Genomic DNA, 22,492 nt, shown 5'->3' on the forward strand with positions numbered 1-22,492 from the left:
GGCCTAACTGCTGTAATATATTGCCTTGCCCTATTCTCATAACTTTCCTTTTTTGATACTGTTACAGCTGTGATTGTCCAGGCATAGGAGCAAGCAAAGCTAGGTAGAGGGTATTACCTTTTCTTAAGACAAAGTACATTGGGGAAAGGTAGACCCATACTTGGGCACATGACCTCCCCTTCAAATTTTTCTTTTTCTAGTAAAATATTTTTTGACCCCAAAGTATAAACTAATGGGCTGGTACAATGACAAATTGATTCTTGAGGTGAGAAATTATCTTTAAATATTTGTAATCATTCCCTTATCCCTTATAATTTTGTCGAAATGAGCAGTGAAAGTACACACTCCATGGCAGACATTTGTGTTAAGCTTTAGTTGTTCTGGGTCACACCGTTCAATAATGGCTTACCTGTTGAAAATAAAGACTATGTTTAAATTCAGTACGTAGATAGATGTGTCTGAATCCATACCATAAGCTGTAGGGGCAGCTACAAAGAAGATGGAGACTCCCTTTTTACACAGAGTCACATGGAGAGGACAAGGGGGAATGGATACAAGTTGCTCTTGGGGAGATTCCAGCTGGACACAAGAGGGAAATTCCTCACAGTGAGGACAGTCACCCATTGGAATAATCTCCCCAGGGAAGTGGTTGAGTTGGCCATGTTGGACACCTTCAAGAGTCATCTGGACAGGGTGCTGGGCCATCTTGTCTAGACTGTGCTCTTCCTAGAAAGGTTGGACTAGGACTTTTTTTTTTTATCGAGTCCACTGTCAGAGTCTGTCTTCAGTTGAGGCAGGGCATGTTGGGGTGGGCAAGAGAGAAACTTGATTGCGACTGCAGTACAAGTCTGTGTGCAGCGTGCTCTCAAAATCAGTAAGGGCTCGTTTTTACTCGCTGGGCAGGTTATTTGTAGGCTTGTCCTGCTAATGGAAGCCCTGAAGATCTGCTTTTAAAATGTTTCATTTGGACAAATTGGAAATGGGCTATAGATCAGTAGCTATAATCTTTTGGTGCTATTTTTGTAGAGTGTTAATGCTGCAAATGTATAAACAAAAGATTAAATTTACAGTTCTTTACTGCGCAACATTTTCACCTTTTGTGGCACTGTGTCAGGCCAGCATGGGCATAATCCTTAGAATATGAAAAACTCCAAGGCAGCGCTAATAACTGATTTAACTGCAAAGACACACATCAGCTGCTGTATTACTCAGGTTGGGGTTACTACCTTTTAATAACTATTTTCTTCTTGAGAAATACTGTAGTTCTCTGGATTTATTGTCTGTGATTGCGAAATTGTGGGAGTTTCACGGTCTGCCTAGTGTGGAGAGAACACAAGGTGTGAAAAGGGCAATCCTTTGACGTCTGCCTGTGTTTCAGATTTGCCGTAAACTGAATGGAGTCCGTTTCACCTGCTGCAAAAGTGCCAAAGACCGGACGTCCATGTCCGTGACACTGGAGCAGTGCTCCATCTTGAGGGACGAGCATCAGCTTCACAAAGACTTCTTTATTCGGGCGCTGGATTGTATGAGAAGGTATGTGGAGATTATTGCATGTCCCTTGCATTTTGAGCTAAGCCAGGGACCACGGTACAGAATGGTCTAAATGCGCAACAGGCCCCAGTCGTGATTTAGCAGAGAAGCAACCAGCAGCATGCAAGCTGGTAAGTCAGTTTTGCATGCAAGGTCTTTGCAACTTCGTGTTTTATCACTAATTAACAGTTTCTGAGATAGATATGTGAAGCCTTGCAAGTGTCACTTCACTGGCTGTAGAATTTGACCAAGGTAAATAGCAGTTGTTTTAAACAATTTCTTAGGCTTTCATAAGGCTCAAAATTTTAACAACATTCTATGGCCATATAAATAAAAAAAACCCTACCTTATTTTCTGTTTTAAGAATATTTTCTAAATGTCCATACACTCATTAAATCTTTTGTATAAACTTTACACAATATTGTGAAAGCAGAATAAGCGTTTGTTACAGATGGCAATTCTTACCAGCTCATGTTATTAAAAATAAAAGAAATGCCCAAGTAGGTTTGGACTGGCAGTGGTTGCCACTAATACCTGATAAAATCTTTACTGTGCTTAAGAAAAAAAAGTTTCATTCTAAATTACAGCTCTGTACCTGTGTTATCAGGAGTGTGTAATTAAAGGATGTAAAGATTTCTGATTACATGAATCTTTGATGATTAAAAAAACCCAATTGAGCAAACAAGTTTTGATCATAAAATTAATCCAGATGCTATATTATATGAAGAAACTTTCAGCATTGGCTTTAATGAGTACGGCATTGTGTTTTCTAGAAGAGTTTAAAAAATGTATCCACAGCATTCAAATAATGTATAACAAAGGTCACTGCAAAACTAATAGACTGCAAACAAGTAACTGAATCATATCTTGCACTTATGTGAAACACAAGTTGTTTGTATGTTGGATTTGCAAAGACCATACCTAAGTAAACAATCATGGTTAAAGTTGGTAATTGATAATTCTTGACCTTAATATTTAGCATTGTCAGATTAGGTGTTTAAAGTCTAGATTAATACTGTCCGTTTACACAAGTAATGTCCTTTTGTCTTTTGGCAAACATAGATACTCTAAAGAAAGAAGGTAACGTTTACAAAGAGTAATTGAGCAGAGGACTGAGACAGCTTAGATGTAGAGTTGGTTTGCAAGGTGCTAGTGTAGCATGATGTATTAAACTGAGGTGTAGTGTTTTGTATGTATCATTAGCTTGCATAAATCCCTTTAGTCTGCAGTATTTCAGTGAGTGAATGACTTGTGTGCAGTCTTTCATAACTACATGTTTTATCATTAATGAAAAATTCCTGAGTTTTCTGTGTTAAATTTCATTTGTGTTGGCATTTCAAATACGTTTTTCTTTTTATTTTATGTCTCCAATAAATACAAAACTGTGGAAGCTACAGTAAATTACCAGATACAGGCAAACTAATTATATAAAATCATTTTTATGTTAGAATAGCATTGAGTAGTAGATTGGAAAAGTTTCACAGATATAAACCTGATTTAAAAAGAAAAAAAAAAGCCGTGTTATTTATACAAACTAACTTGTTAGTACCAAAGTGTAGTAGGGTTTTGTAGGCTAAAATGTAGGCAACTTTGTGTGCTTTTCTATCACATACCTGATCTGAAAACTGATGAGAAGACTAACACATTAGTTATATTTGCAGATAGCAATAAATTGGAGTCACAAAAGAACAGTGAAAAGCCCAGACAATTGGGAGAAAACTTAAAAAAAACCAAATGAGCAGATGGCTATATTGGTTTTGGACAACATATGAGGTTGAAACACCATCACAAAAATATTAATTCTGTGCTTTTGCTGTAGTTTTAAACAGGGGAAAGCTTTATCCTGCTAATATCTTGTAAATGAATTTGAAACAGCCTTGAACTGAAGTAGTTGCTGTGTTGGTTGGAAGGTAATAATTTTGAATTGGGAGGTAGGATTGTTTGGGACTTAAAGCAGGGGCCTTGCAAGTAGTGGCAGTAGCACACAAAATAACCTGCACCATCCGGATAATAAGTAAGTATCTCTTTGGCCTATGCTAGTTGCTATGTAGCAACTAGCGTAACACTGTTCACGCAACTGGAGGTTAAAAAAAAAAGAGCAGCTAAAACTTAATTTTTTCTGTCATGAGCTGGTGAATTAAAGGCCAAAAATTCAGAACAGAAGAAAAAAGATGTCAACTGGGGATACATAGTAATTAACTCCATGGTACTCCCTGTGAGAGTTGGTCAGGCAGTTTTACGAGCTGTCTTTGGGCATGTTTTTTGGTATCTTTGGTGCTACAGACATTCCGCAGGGACTGTTTCTCCCTCACCACTGCCTGTCTGTTGCTGCAGGTGCTTATGGAGCAGGGCTAGAGGTGATGGCGGCTTTCCTCCCTCTCCACCAGTGACTAGGTAGTGTGGCAAGGACCCTTCAGCTGGGCTCTCTCTTTGTAGGCAAATGGGGAAAGGTGAACTGCAGAGAAATGCAATGTAAGAGCGCAAACTGGGAAGGAAAGAACAGCCAGGCAAAAGAGAGGGGGAAAAAAGCCATAATTTCCACAGGAAGAGACATCATGGCGTTTCAACTAAATCTCCTGTATTTTACTTGGGGGAAGTTTGGCAGCTACATTTTTGAGGTTTGGGTGGATGAGGTCAACACACTTGTTTGTAGTCATTGTGATGCTTGCCCTTTTATCCTTTCTTTTTATTTTATTACTACTACGGAGTGTTGTTTGAAAGATTATGCTGTGTGTTCCCAAGCTTTTTGTTGGCTACTTGTAGAAGCTTTTAGAATTACTTTCACGTCTAAAAGAACCTATTTTGTTTTAAGAGCAGACAGAGAAAAACTGTTTGCTGCTTAATTTATAATTTCAGCAATTTTCCCCTGATGAATCTTCTCTAGATCACTTAGTTAAACACTGTCAATCAAATACCTTTTATGCTGATTGCCACAAATCACTTTTAAGCCTTTCAAAAGAACAAGTAGACAAGAAAAATTCAACTTTAACATCCAGATTCCTAAAGACTGTATTGATCTTTGAAAGGCTTCTTTCAAGGCTTAACAGTAGGAGATAGAGAGTACTGTGAAACAAAGTGAGTTGTAAAAGCAAATGGCGACTCAAAAGCAGCATTTATTGGAAATGTCATGATTTTGAGGTATGAAAATTATAAAGGTGCCTGTGTAGCTGTAAAGCTTTTTCTTTTTCTGCCAGTGCTGACACAGCTGTGGTGGCTGTTGTAAAAGGGAAGCGTGTGCTTAGGGGTTCATGCTTTCATGCCACCACAAGTTTGGAAATGCTGGACTTCTGTGTGCTGCTGTTTTTCAGCTTCTCTGATGTCCCTAGAATTTTGAGCAAACCAGAGGCAATTTCAGCTGTTTCAGTTTATTTGCTTCAATGTATATTGCACAGTGCTGTTTTGGAAAATACTGACAGTAGCTGTTATTTAATGACTTAGTTTGTAAGTGGAATCACTGTCTTGTAGTGACAAACTATATGATGTTTATTGCTTCTTTAGAAAAAAAAAACAAAACACAAAACAAAACACAAAACAAAACAAAAAAATACGTGCAAAACTTCTTCCATTAGTTGTCCCTTTAGCTTATGAAAAATGTGATGAAACGATGATAGGAATTCAAGCTTTATCACTCAGAAGACAAAACCATATATTATATATTTTGAGTGTAACTCTAGCCATTATGATGCTGCCATTGATGTGTATGTGAAGCAGCTATTCCATAAATAATTGTATCTATTAGGGTTTCCTTGCTATATGTGTGTGACTTACATTGATCTTAGTGACACGCATAGCGCAGAATGAAGAAAATCCATATGTTATCCCCTCTGTATCAAGTGCTTGCAATTCACATCATACTAGAATTGTATTTATAATGTTGCTGCCACTTTCAAATCATTAATTTTTGCAATCATTGGTATTATTTTCTTATTTTTCCATTCACCAATATGTGACTATTTCCTGTCATTCAATGTTAACTATATTCCAAGAGACAGTAGAGAGACAAAACTGATTTACCCGAGTTCATTGCAGTATCTATCACCCGATTCAACTTTTCATCTTCAGAGCTGGCCACCGATTAAGGAATGTTGGACCCTGGTAGGCAGCACACTATGAAGCAGTTCTGTAAAACTCATTTGACTTTTTTTTTTTTTTATTTCTCTTTTTTTCCTTCCTTTTCTGAACCTATTTAATTTTAATGTTTCAGTGGCAGGGCCCCTTTTGGAGGCCTTGGATAGTATGTAACCTCGGAATCTCCTGGTTTTTGAGCATGTTTCCAATAAAGCCTCAAAAAGTCAAAACAAGCAAACGAAATGACAAATCCACTGTCTATGATGAAGCCTCCAGGCTTTCAGCCTTATCATCATTCTTGGCAGGGTGCAATACCTGTCAGATATTTCAGACTTTGAATACAAAATTTGACTCAATGTAGGACACACTGTTTTCACCTGAAACAGCAGTCAAGGATATTTCAGGTTATTTTAGATAAATTGCCTACCAAAAACCTGACTGAAGCACAAATACAAAGAATGAATGGTCTGGGCAACAAGGTAAGGGCTTTTGATGGCCCAATTGTGAAGCAAATAGGTCCCTTTTAAAGAGCTGTTTGAGAGCATCTTTTCTTAAAGATCATCTTAAAGATGTGCAAGCTGAGAAGGAGGGGTAGCTGTAATAGCTCTTTAATCAGGGACTTTCAGATCAACAGGTCCAGGCTGAGACAGACCTGGGCCGTGGAAGAGCCTATACGAAACGCCATCGTGTTGTGATGGCTACATGGACTAGGAAGCAGGAGCAAAGGGACAGGATGAGAGACTGGGATCCACTTGCAGATCTTCCTCCGCCTTTCTGTCATCTCCCAGCTGCCACCCTGCCCCTGCAAGCTTGTGGCAATAGATGCAGAACGTGAGGAGTCACACAGAAGAGGAAGCACATGTTCTCCTCTTACCTTTTCTTTTTCCAGCCCATCTGACCTTCCCCATCTGTTTTTCCTGAGAGTTCTAGCACAGTATAAGAAAAACTTAAAAAGGAGAGCCTGGCTTCCAACATGGATTTTTCCATCATTCTACAGTTCTTTAGAAACTTAACGTTTATATTTTGAGGTACAAACTTTAGACAGAAAGATTTACATTACCTAATTTATTGAAACAGGCCTGGCATTAAGTAACAGCAAGGTCCAATTTTGGTGCATTGAACCACCATCAATTTTGTTTTCTAAAACTAAATTACTACTTTTTTAAGTAGCAACAGTGTGCAGAGGAAAGGAAACCAAAATGGAGAGAGATGGTCACAAGATGAAATAAGAATCAATGCAATAGGCACCTTGTTGGACTGTTTTAGAATAAAGGTCTGTTTCTGAGCGTCCTTCTGGAAGGAGGAGGAGAATTGCAGACAACCATTGTGGACAAAGTATCAAACAGTAGCTGGAAATGGCTGTGTTAAATCTAAGGTTTTCTCATAGAAGTACTCAATTTCATGAAAATTATCTTTATAATGTGTCTTTAAAGCAGTTCTCTGGTTTTTAAGACTTTAAAAAAAGAACAAAAGGAAACCCAAACACACTTTATTTGCACCATATCAGGCTCGGGAAGGTGGTCAGCGAGGTTCAGGCTTCTACATGGGCAAATTAAGTAAAATTGGCAGTTGTGTTGTAATAGTCTCACACATTTGTCTGTTTCACTGGGGTCAGATGTTCAAGTCCTTGTTTCTCAGGGGAATGTTCTCTAGCTGACTATGGCAGTTTCATTTCTCCTGTACCTCGTTTCTCCAACTTCTTCCCAAATACTAATTTCAGATTTCTCTCTGATCAACGCCCGAGTCCTGAGGACACTCTTGTGAGAATTTTCTCATCTTCCCCTTTTTCACCAGGCTGTCGCTTGAATATTTCCCTCTGGTTGCTCCTTCCTCCTCTGCAACGAGTGTGGCTGCCGTTGTCTTTCTCCTCTTCAGAGCTTGGGCACTGGCCTCAGTAGCAATATAGAGACAACAGCAGAGACAGTCCCCCTGCCTCATTGCTTCTGCTTCATATTGCAGCTGTCATCATCTGCAAGGGAGAACAGCAGCAAGGAAAAGTCTTGCCTAACCCCTTGACCTGGCAGACGTTCAGCATAGATTGAATCCTCAAACCGTGTACCTGCTGAATTTTAACAAGCCTGGCATTAAGTAACAGCAAGGTCCAATTTTGGTGCGTTGTTAGGAAGAGGTGATTTGAGATTTTTGCAGGAGCAGGGTCTAGTAGCAGTTACATCTCTCATACTTCTATTACCTTGATGCAGAATATCAAATCCTGCTCTTCAGCATGGAGTTAATAGTAATCTCAAAAAAACCAAACCAAAACAAAAGAGAAGCAGCTGTAATTTTTTTCTTCTTTGAATGACATTGTAAGTTTGAATTTTATCCATTCAAAATGAACTAACAATTGAAAGTAGAATCTTAATGGAAAGCATTGTGTAACCTTAATTATAGTAGCCCTTCCCCTGGAACCTATAATAATATTCTCAGGCTAATCACTGGGGAAGAAGGGAGTGTTAAAGGGAAAATAGTAAAAACCTTTGCCAGTCTTTGCAAGGAATATTTAGAGGTGTGACCCAGGCTACCTCACTGAAACACGTACCTTTTCATCAGGGAGTAAAACAGCATTTCTGAAGTAAATGCGTAGTTTTCCTGTCAGTCCATGGAGGGAAGGTGGTACCATAAGCCATCTGTATTGTCTCAAATTTTGACACGAGCGCTAGGTGGATGAGTCCTTGAAACGCACCTGCTTCTCCTTCGCTGATTACCTAGGGAAGGTGGACACTTCAAGAAGACTCAGAACCTGACAGTAAATTTTCACTGTGGAGTAGTAAAACATACTAATATATCAATTGCAGAGTATAAGGGGGGGGGAAAAAGTTCCTTGTTCATTGAAAAAAAAATGTTTGACTCTGTCACAAAGCTAAAACCCAAACAACCAGAAAGAAACTTTGATTCCGTGTGATCTTCTTGCTGAAGGGAGTCCCTTTGACCTAAGGATGTCTATGATACAGTTCTCCAAAAGAGATCCAGGTTTAATGGAATTCCAATCAAAACCTCACCCTACTCTGAGTTCTTCTACTCTGATTTGTACTTTTTATATCTCACTGAGATATTGACAGGGTGAATGATCTGTTAACTAGCCCATATTAGTATTTGCCATATCTTAACCCAAATGAGACTATAGGGAATTGATCTATGCCTTCCTTCTCAGTGAATGTTGTAATTATTCCTTATAGACAGTGAAAAAGGTGTGTAATTAATCACCAGGTGCACACTGTGATCACTTTGTTTTCAAAAACAGCCAAAGAACCTTTTGAATAAAATTGCTTTCCCATTCAGTAGCACAGTGTGTGTTTGGATCCTTAATAGTGCAGCACTGAATTTAAACACTGCGTTGTGATTAATTTCAAAAAAAAAAAAAAAAGGAAAGTGCTTACACTATTGGCACTCCTAAAAAAGCTTTTCTAATGTAAAGTGTTTCTGTCACCTTTGTCATGCATAGATTACAGGACCGTAGTTTTCCTGGACGTACCTGCCATGGTTAGGCAAATCTATGCAAGCAGACAGATTATCTGAAAATATTGTGTAGTGTTCATTTTTGAGATACTTCTAGTCATCAGTAGAAGACTTCATTAACTGCGTCGTTCATTTGGTGCTTTAGTGCTTATGCTATTGCTTATTCAGAACTTCCATGAAAGATTAGGTCTCACCTGAAATCAGAAACTAGCTGCGTTATACTTACCAGAGTGAGTAATATTAAAATCTATATAGATTTTATAGAGTAGAGTTTATACAGAGCAAAAATCTATTAAGAACTCCTGAGAGAAAGTATGGGAAAAGTCCTGTATGTATATTTATTATCTGTTAAAATTCCACGTGCCGTAGCTGAATTACCATGGCTTTGACCACATATAGCTAATTCTCTCAGGAAAAGCAATGCTGCCAAGTCTAAACTTCAGATAAGAAAGGAGCAGGAAATGAGAATAAGTGGGTAGTAATAGCATACAATAGCTGGTTAAAATTATCACGGAGCCAATCTCTTCAAGAATTTACCTGCCTCTAAAATTATATTCTTCTCAGAATAATACAACATGGGCAGGGAGAGCTTGTAACTTTCTTCCTGCAGTCCCAGCCATGTGCAGACTGTGGAGAAGTTGGAGGGGACACAGAGAAAGAGTAGCGACTAGCTCCTATTCTGGAAAGGTTGTTTATAATAGAAGATTCTGCATTTCTTCAGGAGAAAGAAGATGCAGAGCTGGGCTACAGCTCTATTTCGCTTAGGTAGAAAGCAGGTAACAGAGACATTTCCAGGTATATTTTTGCTCTCATTTTAGGCACCCTTGATACAACTTCGTTTCTTTTGTAGAAATACTCTCCGCTCAAGTAACGATCTCTTGTCATCCAGCATCCCTGTTCCAGTTTTCTTCCATGAGCTCCCTGTTGTGTTTTGTTTTGTTTGTCCTTTGGTCTGCTGCTCTGTTTCCTCTTTCCAGTGAGTGTTTCCCTGTTTCTTTCTCTCCTGCAGTATCACCTTGGTGTATGATGTTTTGAAGAACTCCTTTGACAGTAGCCTTGCTCAGCTCAGCTCAGGAGTGATTTCCCATTGTCACTTTCTGTGGCAGCTCTGATTTGGTGAGCTGCATTTTGTAAATGTGTCCTCATCATTACAGCAACCACTGGCAGACTTTCACTGGTGTACCTACCAGCACCGAGTTTCTCAGTGTTTCCTTGCAGTAAAAGTCTTGGTAGCTGTTTGCACTGGCGCGAACAAAAGAATTTCCATTCGGACTATTATGTACTTATTATGGATTTCCTACTTCCATGATGTCATGTCTAGTTGGCTGGAACCACACCCAATAACAGAGCCAGCAGCATTATATTGCTATGCTCTTCTCTGGATCATTCAGAGATAAATCTGGGAGATAATTTTGGAAACTTGCCTTAATAGTCTAAGCTTCTACTATAATCTGTTTAAATAGGAAGTACGTGTTTATGAGGAAGTTAATGCAAGGAAAGGTTGGAGTCCTCCCAAAATGCACAGCCAAATCCCTCCACAGTTGACTCCTACTGTTTTACCAGTTAAAGTGGTTTCTGCAGCCCTGGGACTTAGTGGTGCTGTAGTTGTTTTGTGACTCTAACCATACCTAATGCCAAAACCGCTGGGTACTGGTTTGGCTGTGCATCTGCAGTGCTGTTTTTGTGCCCTACTATGGGCTTACTTCCCTGCCAGCTTACCTTCTCTCCCCCACCTGGATGTTGCCACATGCATATTGTCTTCCAGCAGTGGAAAAAGCACCTGGCTTTTCTCCTCTGTTGGAGATGCTCCTGATGCCCCAGGAAGGTGCCAGAACATAGTTTCTACCTGTGCAAGGTCCTGGGATCCCAGGCAAGGCTTAGCCAATGTTAAAGTCCCATAGACCAGGGGGGTCAAAGGGTAGGAAGGGGATCACTGTTCCCTGTAATATGTCATGGAATGGAATATTTTGGGTATATGACCCAGCCTCCTGGTTATATTACCTTTTAATGAGGCAGGAGATACCTCTGCCTGTGGTACTCAGAAGCTTCACTTATGCTGTGTGCAAGATTTCACTGTATTGTGCTATTAGGGGCATTGTTCATTTTTTTGAATCAGTTATTTGTAGCCTTTTGGGTTTTTATTCCTTAAAGGAGAAAATAGCACTTTTGGGGGGTAATTTGATAACTCTTGAAATATTCCAAACATCTATATTTTAATATAAATACTGTTCTTGACAGGACTAAAGCTTACTGTACTGATATACTTAGCTCAGTGAAGGAGTATGAGGCCAGATTTGCGTCTCTCTTTAGTGTGCTTAGAAGTTTTCTGTATCCTGTTATGGCTTAATGGAGCTAAATCCAGTTGGTGGCTGGTCACAAGTGGTGTGCCCCAGGGCTCAGTTTTGGGCTATTCTTGTTTAATATTTTTATCAATGATCTGGATGAGGGGATTGAGTGCACCCTCAGTAAGTTTGCAGGTGACACCAAGTTGGGCAGGAGTGTTGTTCTGCTTGAGGGTAGAAAGGCTCTGCAGGGGATCTGGACAGGCTGGATCAATGGGCCGAGGTCAATTGTATGAGGTTTAACCAGGTTAAGTGTCAGGTCCTGCACTTGGGTCACAACAGCCCACTGCAATGATACAGGTTTGGGGAAAGGGTGGCTGGAAAACTTCTAGGTGGAGGAGGACCTGGGGGTGTTGGTTGACAGCTGGCTGAATATGAGCCAGCAGTGTGCCCAGGTGGCCAAGAAGGCCAACAGCATCCTGGCTGGTATCAGGAATAGTGTGGCCAGCAGGAGCAGGGCAGTGATCGTGCCCCTGTACTGGGCACTGGTGAGGCCGCACCTTGAATACTGTGTTCAGTTTTGGGCCCCTCACTACAAGAAGGACATTGAGGTGCTGGAGCGTGTCCAAAGAAGGGCAACGAAGCTGGTGAAGGGCCTGGAGAGCAGCTCTTATGAGGAGCGGCTGAGGGAACTGGGGCTGTTTAGCCTGGAGAAGAGAAGGCTGAGGGGAGACCTTATCGCTCTCTACACCTACCTGAGAGGAGGTTGTAGTGAGGTGGGTGTCGGTTTCTTCTCCAAGGGATCAAGTGATAGAATGAGAGGAAATGGCCTCAAGCTGCATCAGGGGAGGTTTAGGTTGGGCATTAGGAAAAATTTCTTCACTGAAAGAGTGGCCAGGAACAGGCTGCCCAGAGAGGTGGTGGAGTCACCATCCCTGGAGGTGTTCAAAAAACATGTACATGTGGCACTTCAGGGCATGGTTTAGGAGGCCTGGGGGTGTTGGGTTGATGGTTGAACTTGATGATCTTAGAGGTTTTTTCCAACCTTAATGACTCTATAATTCTATGATTATAGATTCTCTTGGGGAATGATTCTCTGAGGCCCAAGTGAAGTTTTTCCACAGTTGGGCATTTATAAGAAATCTCCTCCTCTTTCTACTCCTCTCATTCATCATACAGGTTTCCTCATGTATAAGCAGTTTCATTTTTATGCTACAGCCCCCCCACCTTTGACAGTGTCTCTCTGCAGCCTGTCTGTATTTCCTTACATTGGTGAGAGCATAATCTTTAAGGTTTCTTATCTGTCATTTAAATTTAGCTGAACTCAATCAATGTGCCCAAAGGTTACAAGAATATGCAGATACATCTTCCTTCCCCTCACCCCAAGCTCTAACATGTAACCTTTGCTTCTGTAGAAGACAGACTAAAAAGGCAGCAGCTATTATCAGCAGTAGATCAGTGAGCTACTGAGCTTTAAAAAAATAAATGTTTTCTCCTCAGCCACAGATCCACCCCAGTCAACAGTCAGCATTGTCAGATATGAAGAACTTGTTTAGATTACCAGAAAAAAAAAAAAGATTAAGAAGCAATGTGATCACATAGTTACATATTTATAAGAAAGACCTTGCTCTAGGATCTTCTGATTAACAGTTTGTGTCTTGCAAAAACTGGCAAGTCTGATGAAAATGTGTCATTCCTGTCAAAATAATGTTGTTTCTTATATATATTTTGCAAAAAATCACTCCTCACTGCTCCAAAGTAGTTGATTTTTTTAAAAAATTTAAATCAATTTATAACTCATTCACAACTGTTGATAGTGGAGCATTTACGGAATACAAAGTAATCAGCAACAGGAAAGTTTGCTGAGCAACTTCCAGCAAACTGCCTTGTGGTGGTGTGATAAGCAGAAGATGGGAGTGTCCACAGTAGTTTGTTGTGAAATATTTTTCATTATACATTTCAGCCAGGAAATAAAAGTCAACACCTTTAGTCTGGTTTGGTGTTTTGGTGTGGTGTTTTGTATTTTGTTTTTTAGCTCACTTAGTTTAACCAAGACTAGCATGATCTCTGTCCTCAGTTTATTTTGGCTAATAAAATGGCTGTTACATTGAATGCCCTCAGAAAAGCTAATCAAAGTGGCTAAACTGGCACCCTGTCAAAAGCGTTATTGCCTGGTTTTGAAATTATCAAAGTATCATCACAGTGCCTTTAAAAGACAAGCAGTTACAATAATGTCTCATTCTCAAAGGTCCACAAATTGATTCTGGAATTTCAGAAGAGTGTGCTTTCATAACATCGGTTTTAACTGATTAGAATATTGATTCATGAGTTTTTAAAATGCCTTTGACATGTTCACTGTTTGCTCTTCCACCTTTTGTTGTTGTCAGTGTGCACTTAGAATATGCTCTGTCCTACTTATGTGTTGCTACTAGTTTAAGTTGCTGGATATTTCTAAGATGTCTTCTCTCTCACTTAAGATCTTATAATAAAAAAGATGTAACATGAATTTGTTTCCTGAAGAAAATATGACACTTTCTAATACCTTATCGCTTCTTATTAGTATTGTGTTCTCCACTTTCTTACCCAAGTATCAGCTGCTAATGTGGTAAGCTGCGTATGTACTAAATGCCTTTCATTTAATAATTGCAACTTAAATGCATTAGAAGTATGTCAAGAGCTGAGATTTGAGCAGATGTGCAAACACTTCTTAATGTCAAATGTTCTTGACTCAAAAAGCTTATAACTGATAAGCCAGAGGGGGAGATAAAGAAATGCATTTGTATCTTTTCCAATTTTCAATGGGAGAAAGATGGTATAGATGATGTCAGGTCACTTATGACCACGCAGTGTTTTCCTTTGTTGAAAATTTAATTTGGATCTACTTTTTCTTAAACAGAAACTCTTCTGATGTCTGGTTTATTTTAAATAAAAGCTGTGTTGCTGTACTTGAATGTGCGATAGCAATGCTTTTAAGGCTCATTGCCTTACTGACACTCACTATTCTGCACATTAATAAAAAATTTCTCTTTTCCCACTCTTTGCCACTCGGGTTCATGCTGACATACCACACGCAGCAGTGCTGGCTGCACGTTTTAAGCCTCTTTCGCCCCCGGCCACTGCTGAACTGGTGCGTATACATCCTGAGTGTTGGTGGATAGTCCTCCCTCAGCATTGTACTGAATAAAGTCCTCTCTTGCTTTTCTACCACATTGCTGCCTAAGGGAGAAGGTTGCTCCCTATGTCCTCTTCCTCTGTAAAAATTTACTGCTACAATGGTATTATCAGCAAATTTGCAGACAGTTACTTTAGATGTAGTTTGACAGTTTTGTTACACGGATTAACATCATTTGGCACGTGAAGATGCTACTTGAATTCATTCTTAAAGTGAGCTAGTATGTGTAAGACCACTGTTGCGCTATTTATTTGCCCTCTTGTGCAGTGGAAGTGGCCCAAGAGGTGCCGCCGAGTACAGGATATTCATTTACCTTCTGTAGGATTGGTTTTCCTCTGTTAACCTGCCTTGCTGCATTCTGTAAAATAGTCTTGTGTTCTCATTGCAACTTACTTCCTTCTGCTCTTCCTTGAAGGGACAATTATGTTGTTTCATGAAGCCCTTAGGGTGGATATGATGTTACGCTTCGTGCTTACTTTGCTCTGCAGAAGTATTAGAGTATTTTTTCTGACCAAGGTTTTTGTCTGTCTGGCTGTAATTGGTATAATTTTAATCTGGTAGATTAAAAGTCAGTAAAATATTTCTCTGGCTAAAGAGGATTTAAATTACCTTTTGGTGGTACCTTGACAAGGCAACATTGCATACAGCAAGGTTTTGCCTCCTAAGTGTATTGGTCTGTATGGTATAGCACATAATGTGCGCGCACACGTAATTACAGTCAAAGAAAATGTACAAATGTAGGAATTGGTGCATTTCATTTGTCACATGTTGCTGTTTTATTATGTGACTTAATGAAACGAATTTTTAGAAATGGGTTCCAAACTTCACAAATATTTTTACAACGCAAGAAACAGTTTTCAGAGTACTTTATTTCTGTATGACTGTGGCTTCTGATTGTTTTGTGTGCTTTGACTGGCAATTAAAATTTAGTTGAAAGACTTGAGATCTTCATATTCTGTCTTGCCCTGTAGCTTTACTATCTTCAGGTGAAGAGGCTTGTCTGTAGATGAAGATTTTACTGAAGCAGATGTGCTGGGAAAATTTGGTCACTTCATAAAATGTGATAGAGCTATTGTTCTTGGTGTTTCAGGGAGGATAATGAAACTTGAGTGTAATAGCATTTTTCAAATCAGACACATCTTCTTACTTCCAGACAACAAGTATTCACTGGTAAGAGGATGCCGAGCAAACATACAGCACAGTAGTCTAGAAAGGTATTTGTAGTCTTAGCTGAATTTTTAAAAATTATTTTGTGACAGAGGTATCTCCAATTCTATGGTTTCAATCCCAAAGGCAATCATTCTTCCTGCTGTCACAAAGAATCTTCCCCTGTGCAGCACAATAGGGATAACAAAACTCATTTCAGTCTCAATTTAATTCCAAGGTAAAACTTGAGATGAGGTGGTAATGAACTTGAACTCACTGTTTTGATTATCTCTAGCATGCTTATACAGGCGCTGAGGCACACTTACAGGTATTTTCCAGACATGGTTCTCTTCTGAGAGTGTTGTCTCTTCAGCAGATTAAAAACTGAAATTTTCTGCTTTGCTTGCTATTACAGTTAATATAGTAAGAACATTTGGAATTCAGCTCTTAGGTTTGAATCAGATCTACCTAAATACATATCCAAAAGAAGAAAAGATAATCATTGTGACTATCATGATGTCATAATTCTAGGAAATAATGAGCTAGCAAGGCAGAGACTGATCCTCTGAAACAGAGAATGATCAAACCAATTAAAACCATTTGGAAAGCAAAACTCATATGTTTCACATTCCGAGCTGTGCAGTCCAGTGGGTGGTGTGGTGATAACAGCCACCGTCTCCCTCAAATTCTTTGAATTTGGACATGTGTGTCTTTTCTAAAATACTGGTTTGTGCACATATGTTTAATACACTCATTAAGAAACAGCGTGTATCTGAACTAAAACTGGAATAGCTCTAGCAACGTCAAGGAAACTACAGCAACAAACGCTGGCTAGAAATTTGTCATCAGAGTGCTCCGGGGGGGCCTGCCCTGTCCCCGCACTTCAAGCAGCCGCACCAGCCATATCACGAGCAGGGAAGGGAAATGCAGATCTTTATGATGCTGTGGCTGGTCCTTTCTTGGCCAGTCTGCTCTCCACTAACAGTCCACACAATTAGTTAAAATGAAAAGCATCCTCTCTCCGTGCATTTGGCTTTTCTAGGCACATATTGAGGTAACAAACCTTCCCAAATGTGGCTTTCTGTGGAGTGGACTTCACTGGTCTCTATGATAATATATAGCCAGATCAAATAACGAGCCCACACTGGGCTAGCAGAAGTCAAAAGACCTCCCAGGCAGGGCTAACACCTGCTATTACGGTGGGCTGCTTTATGCAAACACCACCACTTTGTTATTACTGCATTACAATATGCATTAAGCATCCAATTTCCTTTGTAAATGAAGCAATGTATTACCTCAACAGCTACTTTCGAAGCTATCTGCAACTTAAAACACAGATGTTAAAACTAATGCAACTAAATGAACCCCTTCTGAATTGTAATCCTTGAATAGAGAAGTGGTTTTAGTAGGGTTTTTTTAATTATGAAGTTTATTAAATGAAATACGTATTACAATGCAGCAGAAAAAGTCAAATGATCTTTTATGGTAAAAATAAAAACTTTAAACTTGCTATCCATACTCCATTGGGTATGAAATGCCAAAAGAGAAATAAAAAGACATTTAATCTTGTTGCAAAGCTTAATGTTCTGTACCACATTGTAATGTAGCCCAAACCAGACAATTGCTTGCTCATAAATCTTTTTTTTTTTTCTTCCCATGACATAGAAAAATCAAGACTGTCCTTTAAAAATAGTCTGTAGTCAAGTAAGCTTGGAAGTGTATGTTGTTAGCCATCATGTTCCACCACATTTATGGTGCTGGAAAGAAAAGCCAAGGCTTGTGTGGCTCATTTTGTAAGTGATGCAGTAGTAGCACAAGTATGGGCCAGAGATCATAACGCTCTGTAAAGATGGGAAAAAAAAAAAAAAATTGGGCAATTAACCATGAATGATTTTTTTCCAAACCTGTTGAATTCAGTGCAATGCTCATAATCAAGCTGTTTCTACCATAAAACTTTAGATACCTATTGTATGAATGTCTGGGTTAAGAATTCATGTTCCTGGTACACACCTTGGAGGGTGGTTAACGACCTGATTTAGGGCCTCTGAATCATCCTGTGGATGTTCTGTAGATGTGTGGGAAGCCTGGGCTCTTAAATTTGCCACCTAAAGACTTGCCGCTCCGGGTTAGGGACTATATGACGTGTTGCCTTTTGAAGGATTTGGATCAGATCTTGGAAGTGGATTTTGTACTTATCCTAGTAAACAGCTGAATGTAAATAAAGATAGGAGGGCAAAATTTAGCATGTGAGAGATTTTGCTGGCATCAGCACCCTCCCTGTTGTGTTTTAAACATGAATTTGTTACGAGGGTACCAATTTATTTATTATCATGGCATCAGGGAAGCCAGAAGTTATTTAAAAACAAAAAACATAAAATAAGTTAAAAGTGCACTGTTAAATTGCTGTGACTTTCAGCCACTACCACATTTGGGCTGCTTCCTTTGTTTATTGGCTTAGTTTGTATGATAAAATAACTGCTGCATGCTTTGGTATTTTGGGGGTAAAAGTCCACTTTTGTCAGTCTTCTTGTTTATATAGAGAGCGGTAGCCATTAAGCAATGTACTTGAAGTGCCATTATTGTAAATTGCCATTTCTGTATATTTTTAGATTTATTTTTTATTTAATAGCTCCTCTCGACACAAACCTATTTCAGCTTACAGAATTTTGGGAACACTATGAATTCTGCAAATATTTACTGATTTTAAGTAATCAGATGTCTAGAAGTTGTTTTTTCAAAACTTTTTTCAGTGTTTCAGTGAACGTTCTAATTTTTCTACCATTGTGATTTGATATATTTATTTTTGAAAAATAACTTAGTTATAACTGGTGTTCCTTAGTGAAAATATGCAGCTAATCGTTTCAATGAATGTAAGGGAGAGGAAGATTTCTAAATAGAGCACCTCCTCTTTAGGGAAGTAGATGTTTGGTAGATAACTCTTCCCTTGCCCTCAGGTTTTCTGTTACTTCTTCAGCTGTTAATTATTCTGAACTCAGGAGAACATTATTGGGCCGATGTAAAACTGTCATTTTTCCACTGATATTTCCATTAGCTGTGAGTAATTCCAGCTTAGGATAGATTATCCTGTTTTAGATTTTCTACAGTGTTCTGCACGTATTTCATTACTCTGTACCATAGCTGGGAAGATGTCATTTATGATTTCATGCACCAAATATTCTGTCTGCACGGATGTACATACTTGTCTGACAAGTGCAATCGCTGGCCTGCCCTCATGTGCCTTTAGCTTTGTTTGAATCTCATATCTGCCATCCTTTAGCAAAGAGCTAAACTGAACAAAAATAATTTAGAGTGTTTCTGCTACTTGTTTGCTTTAACCATATTGAAAGAGAGTAGGAAGGATATTATTAACCTAGTGGTACATAAACAGTGCACAAGCAAACTCTGCCCCCTGTGTATATCAATGAGATAACAAAAGGCACCTGTAGCTTGGCAGTGATAGTTCTTAAAAATTACTTTTGCTCTGTAATTGCAGCTTTTGTGTTATATTGATCTTATTTAAGCTGCCAGTAGCAGCACATTAATAGCACATTACAGAACTTATTTTTAACTAACACGGAATTAAATACTAACAAAATGAGGCAAGCGTCATTCCAGCATTGTTTCCATGTGTTGGCTGGGCTCTGGTGAGATGATGTAAAGCTGATTTAGTTTTTAGTAAAGGTTAATTGAGAGTAAAACTGTGAGAATGATTGACATGTTTTAAAAAAAACCTTTGCATACCTGTCCTTACATATTTGCGTTCATGGCAGAGGGTAATTTAAGCAGTTTGAAAGTCTTGGTCTCTGCTGTGTTCTTACAAGTGCAGTAAATGTATGCCAAAAAAGGGAAATTGTTTAGTTACTAGAAGTCTGTAAGTGCTGTCCAGCAGCCACAGAAACGCAGTATCAACCAAAAGACAACGAGAGCAGCTGGAGACTGACGCTGGTCTGAGGCTGCTCAGACTAGAGTAGGTGGCTGCACTTTTCCATAGTTCATTGGCCTTGAAGAAGTGCCAGACAGGACTGTGAAAGCTGGCACATCTCACCAGGCCTAGAAAGGCACTATCATTCCCAGTGAGGTTAATGTGGGATATGTTACAAGATAATTGAAGGGCATTAACATAAGTCTGATAACTCTGGTGAGAAAGTTTCCTCACTACTGATTGCATGTTTCAGAGAATAGTCTGCAATACAGAAAAAACTGATTTAAAAATAAAATAGTTCAATCCAGGTGAAGAAGTAAATTGGCATTATTTTTCATCTGTTAGTGACTTACATCATCATTAAGTGATACCCCCAGTGTAGTGAACTCTTCTTTTTCTGTTCGGGGAGCCCTGAATATAGTTTGTAGAGCATATCCTGAGAGCTGCAGTTTGTCTTTGGCAAACTGTGAATTACTGTGACTGCACTGAGCCAAACCATGTCCTTCATTTCTTTGTAAGAGTAAGGAAAATGTAGCATTATTATAGAGAGGAAGATACTTGTCCCTGTATTATATTTGTTTGTTTACTCCTTGCTGTTAGCAAAGGCTTAGGGATGCAGGAGGTAAATACTCCCCTTATTGGATCTTTAGTCTATCATCATCTCAAATCCTCAAAAGGTAATTTTTTATGGAAATCACAGGAGAAAAACTGTATGGGTTTTCATCTCTTCACTCTCCCCATCAGTGCAGTGCTTTTTTTTGGTTAAGAAGTGATGGTCTATACTAACAGTGACTTTTTGAGATATGATGAAGGGAGCTGGAAAAGCATGTCTGAAACTTACTGAGAAACCTACAGCAGCATTCAACATGAAAATTGACTTACAAACATGAGAAAGAGAAAAGGCTTATAAGATATGCAAATATATTGTTTAAAAGATTTCAGCTTCAGTCCTCCTCCTTGGTACTTGCGGAAGAAAAGTGCTTCCTTCTGAGAACAGGCTCCTAAAAACTTTCGCCCTCTTCTAAATAGGTGCTAGAACAAAACCAGTAAAGAGAAAACAGTCACATCTACTCTCTCAATTTCCCATAGAAAGGGTTTGTTCTTCAAAGTCTCTACGTTTTACCCCCTACCAGAAGGGACAACAAACGCCTTCAAAGCACTTCCTGAGAGTTTCAGCCCATCCCTGTCATTTGCTCTGAAGGAAGTAGATGGAAAATGTAGTGCATATGGGGTTCAAACAGGATGTTGCTTGCATTTTATAGAACTCTTAGTTACGACTAAAATCAAGCTGCTAAGGAAAAGGGAAGGTGGTTTAGGGATTGGACTGCTGGGGTGCAGTCTCCAGATTGCTACAGTCTGTATCCCAGCCTGCGCATTTTTGGGTAGGTCATTTTGGTTAGCCACCTACCTTGCCTAAGTAGGGGAGCTTTCTTTGCTGCGTTAAGTGCTCCTGGTACCAGCACTTGTGCACCAGCTAAAATCAGGTTTAGGTGCGGTTTTCATGATTGGGGAACCTAATTGTGCGCTAACTCCCCCTGCATAGATACACCCATGTACTGTGTGTGGTACAGTGCTCAAAGAATAGCTGGGATCAGAACAGATCAGATCTCAAACTGTTAATGTGTTTTTTAAAAAAACAGTATCAGTATGTTTGTAGAAAGGAATTAATGAACTGGCATTATTTACTTGAAATGGAAGAGTAGTTTTCAGATCCTTCCTGTGATTTATTTTATGACTCACATATTGGTTCATTGCATGAAGAGATTATGTGAATTGGTGTCGTTAATCAGAAGCAGTCACATTCCTCCTTTTGTATATCTCAAACTGAAGTTGCAGGTATAAAACACTTAAGTTACAATATTGAAATTTATACTTACTGCTGTTCAACTCCCTCCTCACTTAAAATTACCCAAATTACAAATGCAAGATTAAGTCATCCTCTGTTTACGCCAACAGTTCTCTCTGACCTTAATTTTGCCGCCCTACCCATAGATTTCAACATCTAGAAATTAATGTCAGTTTTGAAGCATCATTCTTTATGCATGACTGTTTAGTTGTACAGCAAGTGTTTTCTGCCTCTTAAATCAGATTTGCCACCTGTCCTTACCACGGAGGAAAAAAAGGCTAAAAAAAATCTTTGCCAAGAGAAAAGAGGTGATCCATGAAGACTTTTCATGGTCAACAGAAAGTATTTAAAACCTGATTAGACATATGAAAGAGAGAATTTATCATGGGTTTATGTTTCGCTGTGCTATGTGAGCTGAATGTATAATCACATCCTGGGTAAAAATCCCTTGCTATGACAGAAACAGACTGGAAATAAATGTGACTCACTAGCCAATTATGCTAGTGCCATAACCTTATGGAAGGGAAATGTCTTGTATGTTCAGAACTTACTTGAAAGCTGTAGTCGTCACCATTTCACAGATGCTCAGATCACTAAGATCTTATGGGTTGGTTGTGGTTTTTTGTTTTGTTGTCTTCCTGCACAAAGACATAGATCACATTTGCTTTAATATTGGTTGCACGTTGGATTGAATTTCAAACTTTGCAGAGAAGATTGTCAGGAAAGATTTTGTAATTTTGTCCTGAGAATTGCCCATGTATGTAATCCTAATACTTTATAGAAGACTGTCTGGGAAGATTATGAGAACCATATTTTTCGATAAAAAGAGAAGCCTTTGTAGAATTTATGTGTAACACTGCATAGCAGTATTGGTAAATAGTAGAATGAAACAGCAAATCCTTTGCTTGGCGTATAATGGAGGTGAAAATCATGTTTCAAAAACTCGGCTGTCTTGACAAGTAAAAAAGAATCTCTCCTGTAAACCCATCACTTTTCAGTTCTGAAGCCAACCCCTCACACCGCTACCAGAATGGCTTTTCAGGACCTGAAGCCTCTGCCCATACTTGTAA

The 22,492-nt window shown here is 39.1% G+C and overlaps 1 protein-coding gene across 3 annotated transcripts in view; it reads left to right on the forward strand.

Moving 5' to 3' along the window:
* The window catches only part of INPP4B (inositol polyphosphate-4-phosphatase type II B), a 340,922-nt gene that overhangs the window by 304,778 nt on the left and 13,652 nt on the right, over positions 1-22,492 (forward strand). For all 3 annotated transcript variants that reach the window (XM_075090503.1, XM_075090505.1, XM_075090504.1), the window contains one exon: positions 1,379-1,533. In XM_075090503.1, the coding sequence (XP_074946604.1) occupies positions 1,379-1,533 (155 nt within the window). The remainder of the gene's footprint in view (positions 1-1,378; positions 1,534-22,492) is intronic.

The sequence above is a fragment of the Phalacrocorax aristotelis genome, chromosome 4 (genome assembly GCF_949628215.1).
Source record: "Phalacrocorax aristotelis chromosome 4, bGulAri2.1, whole genome shotgun sequence".
In the NCBI taxonomy this organism is placed as follows: domain Eukaryota; kingdom Metazoa; phylum Chordata; class Aves; order Suliformes; family Phalacrocoracidae; genus Phalacrocorax; species Phalacrocorax aristotelis.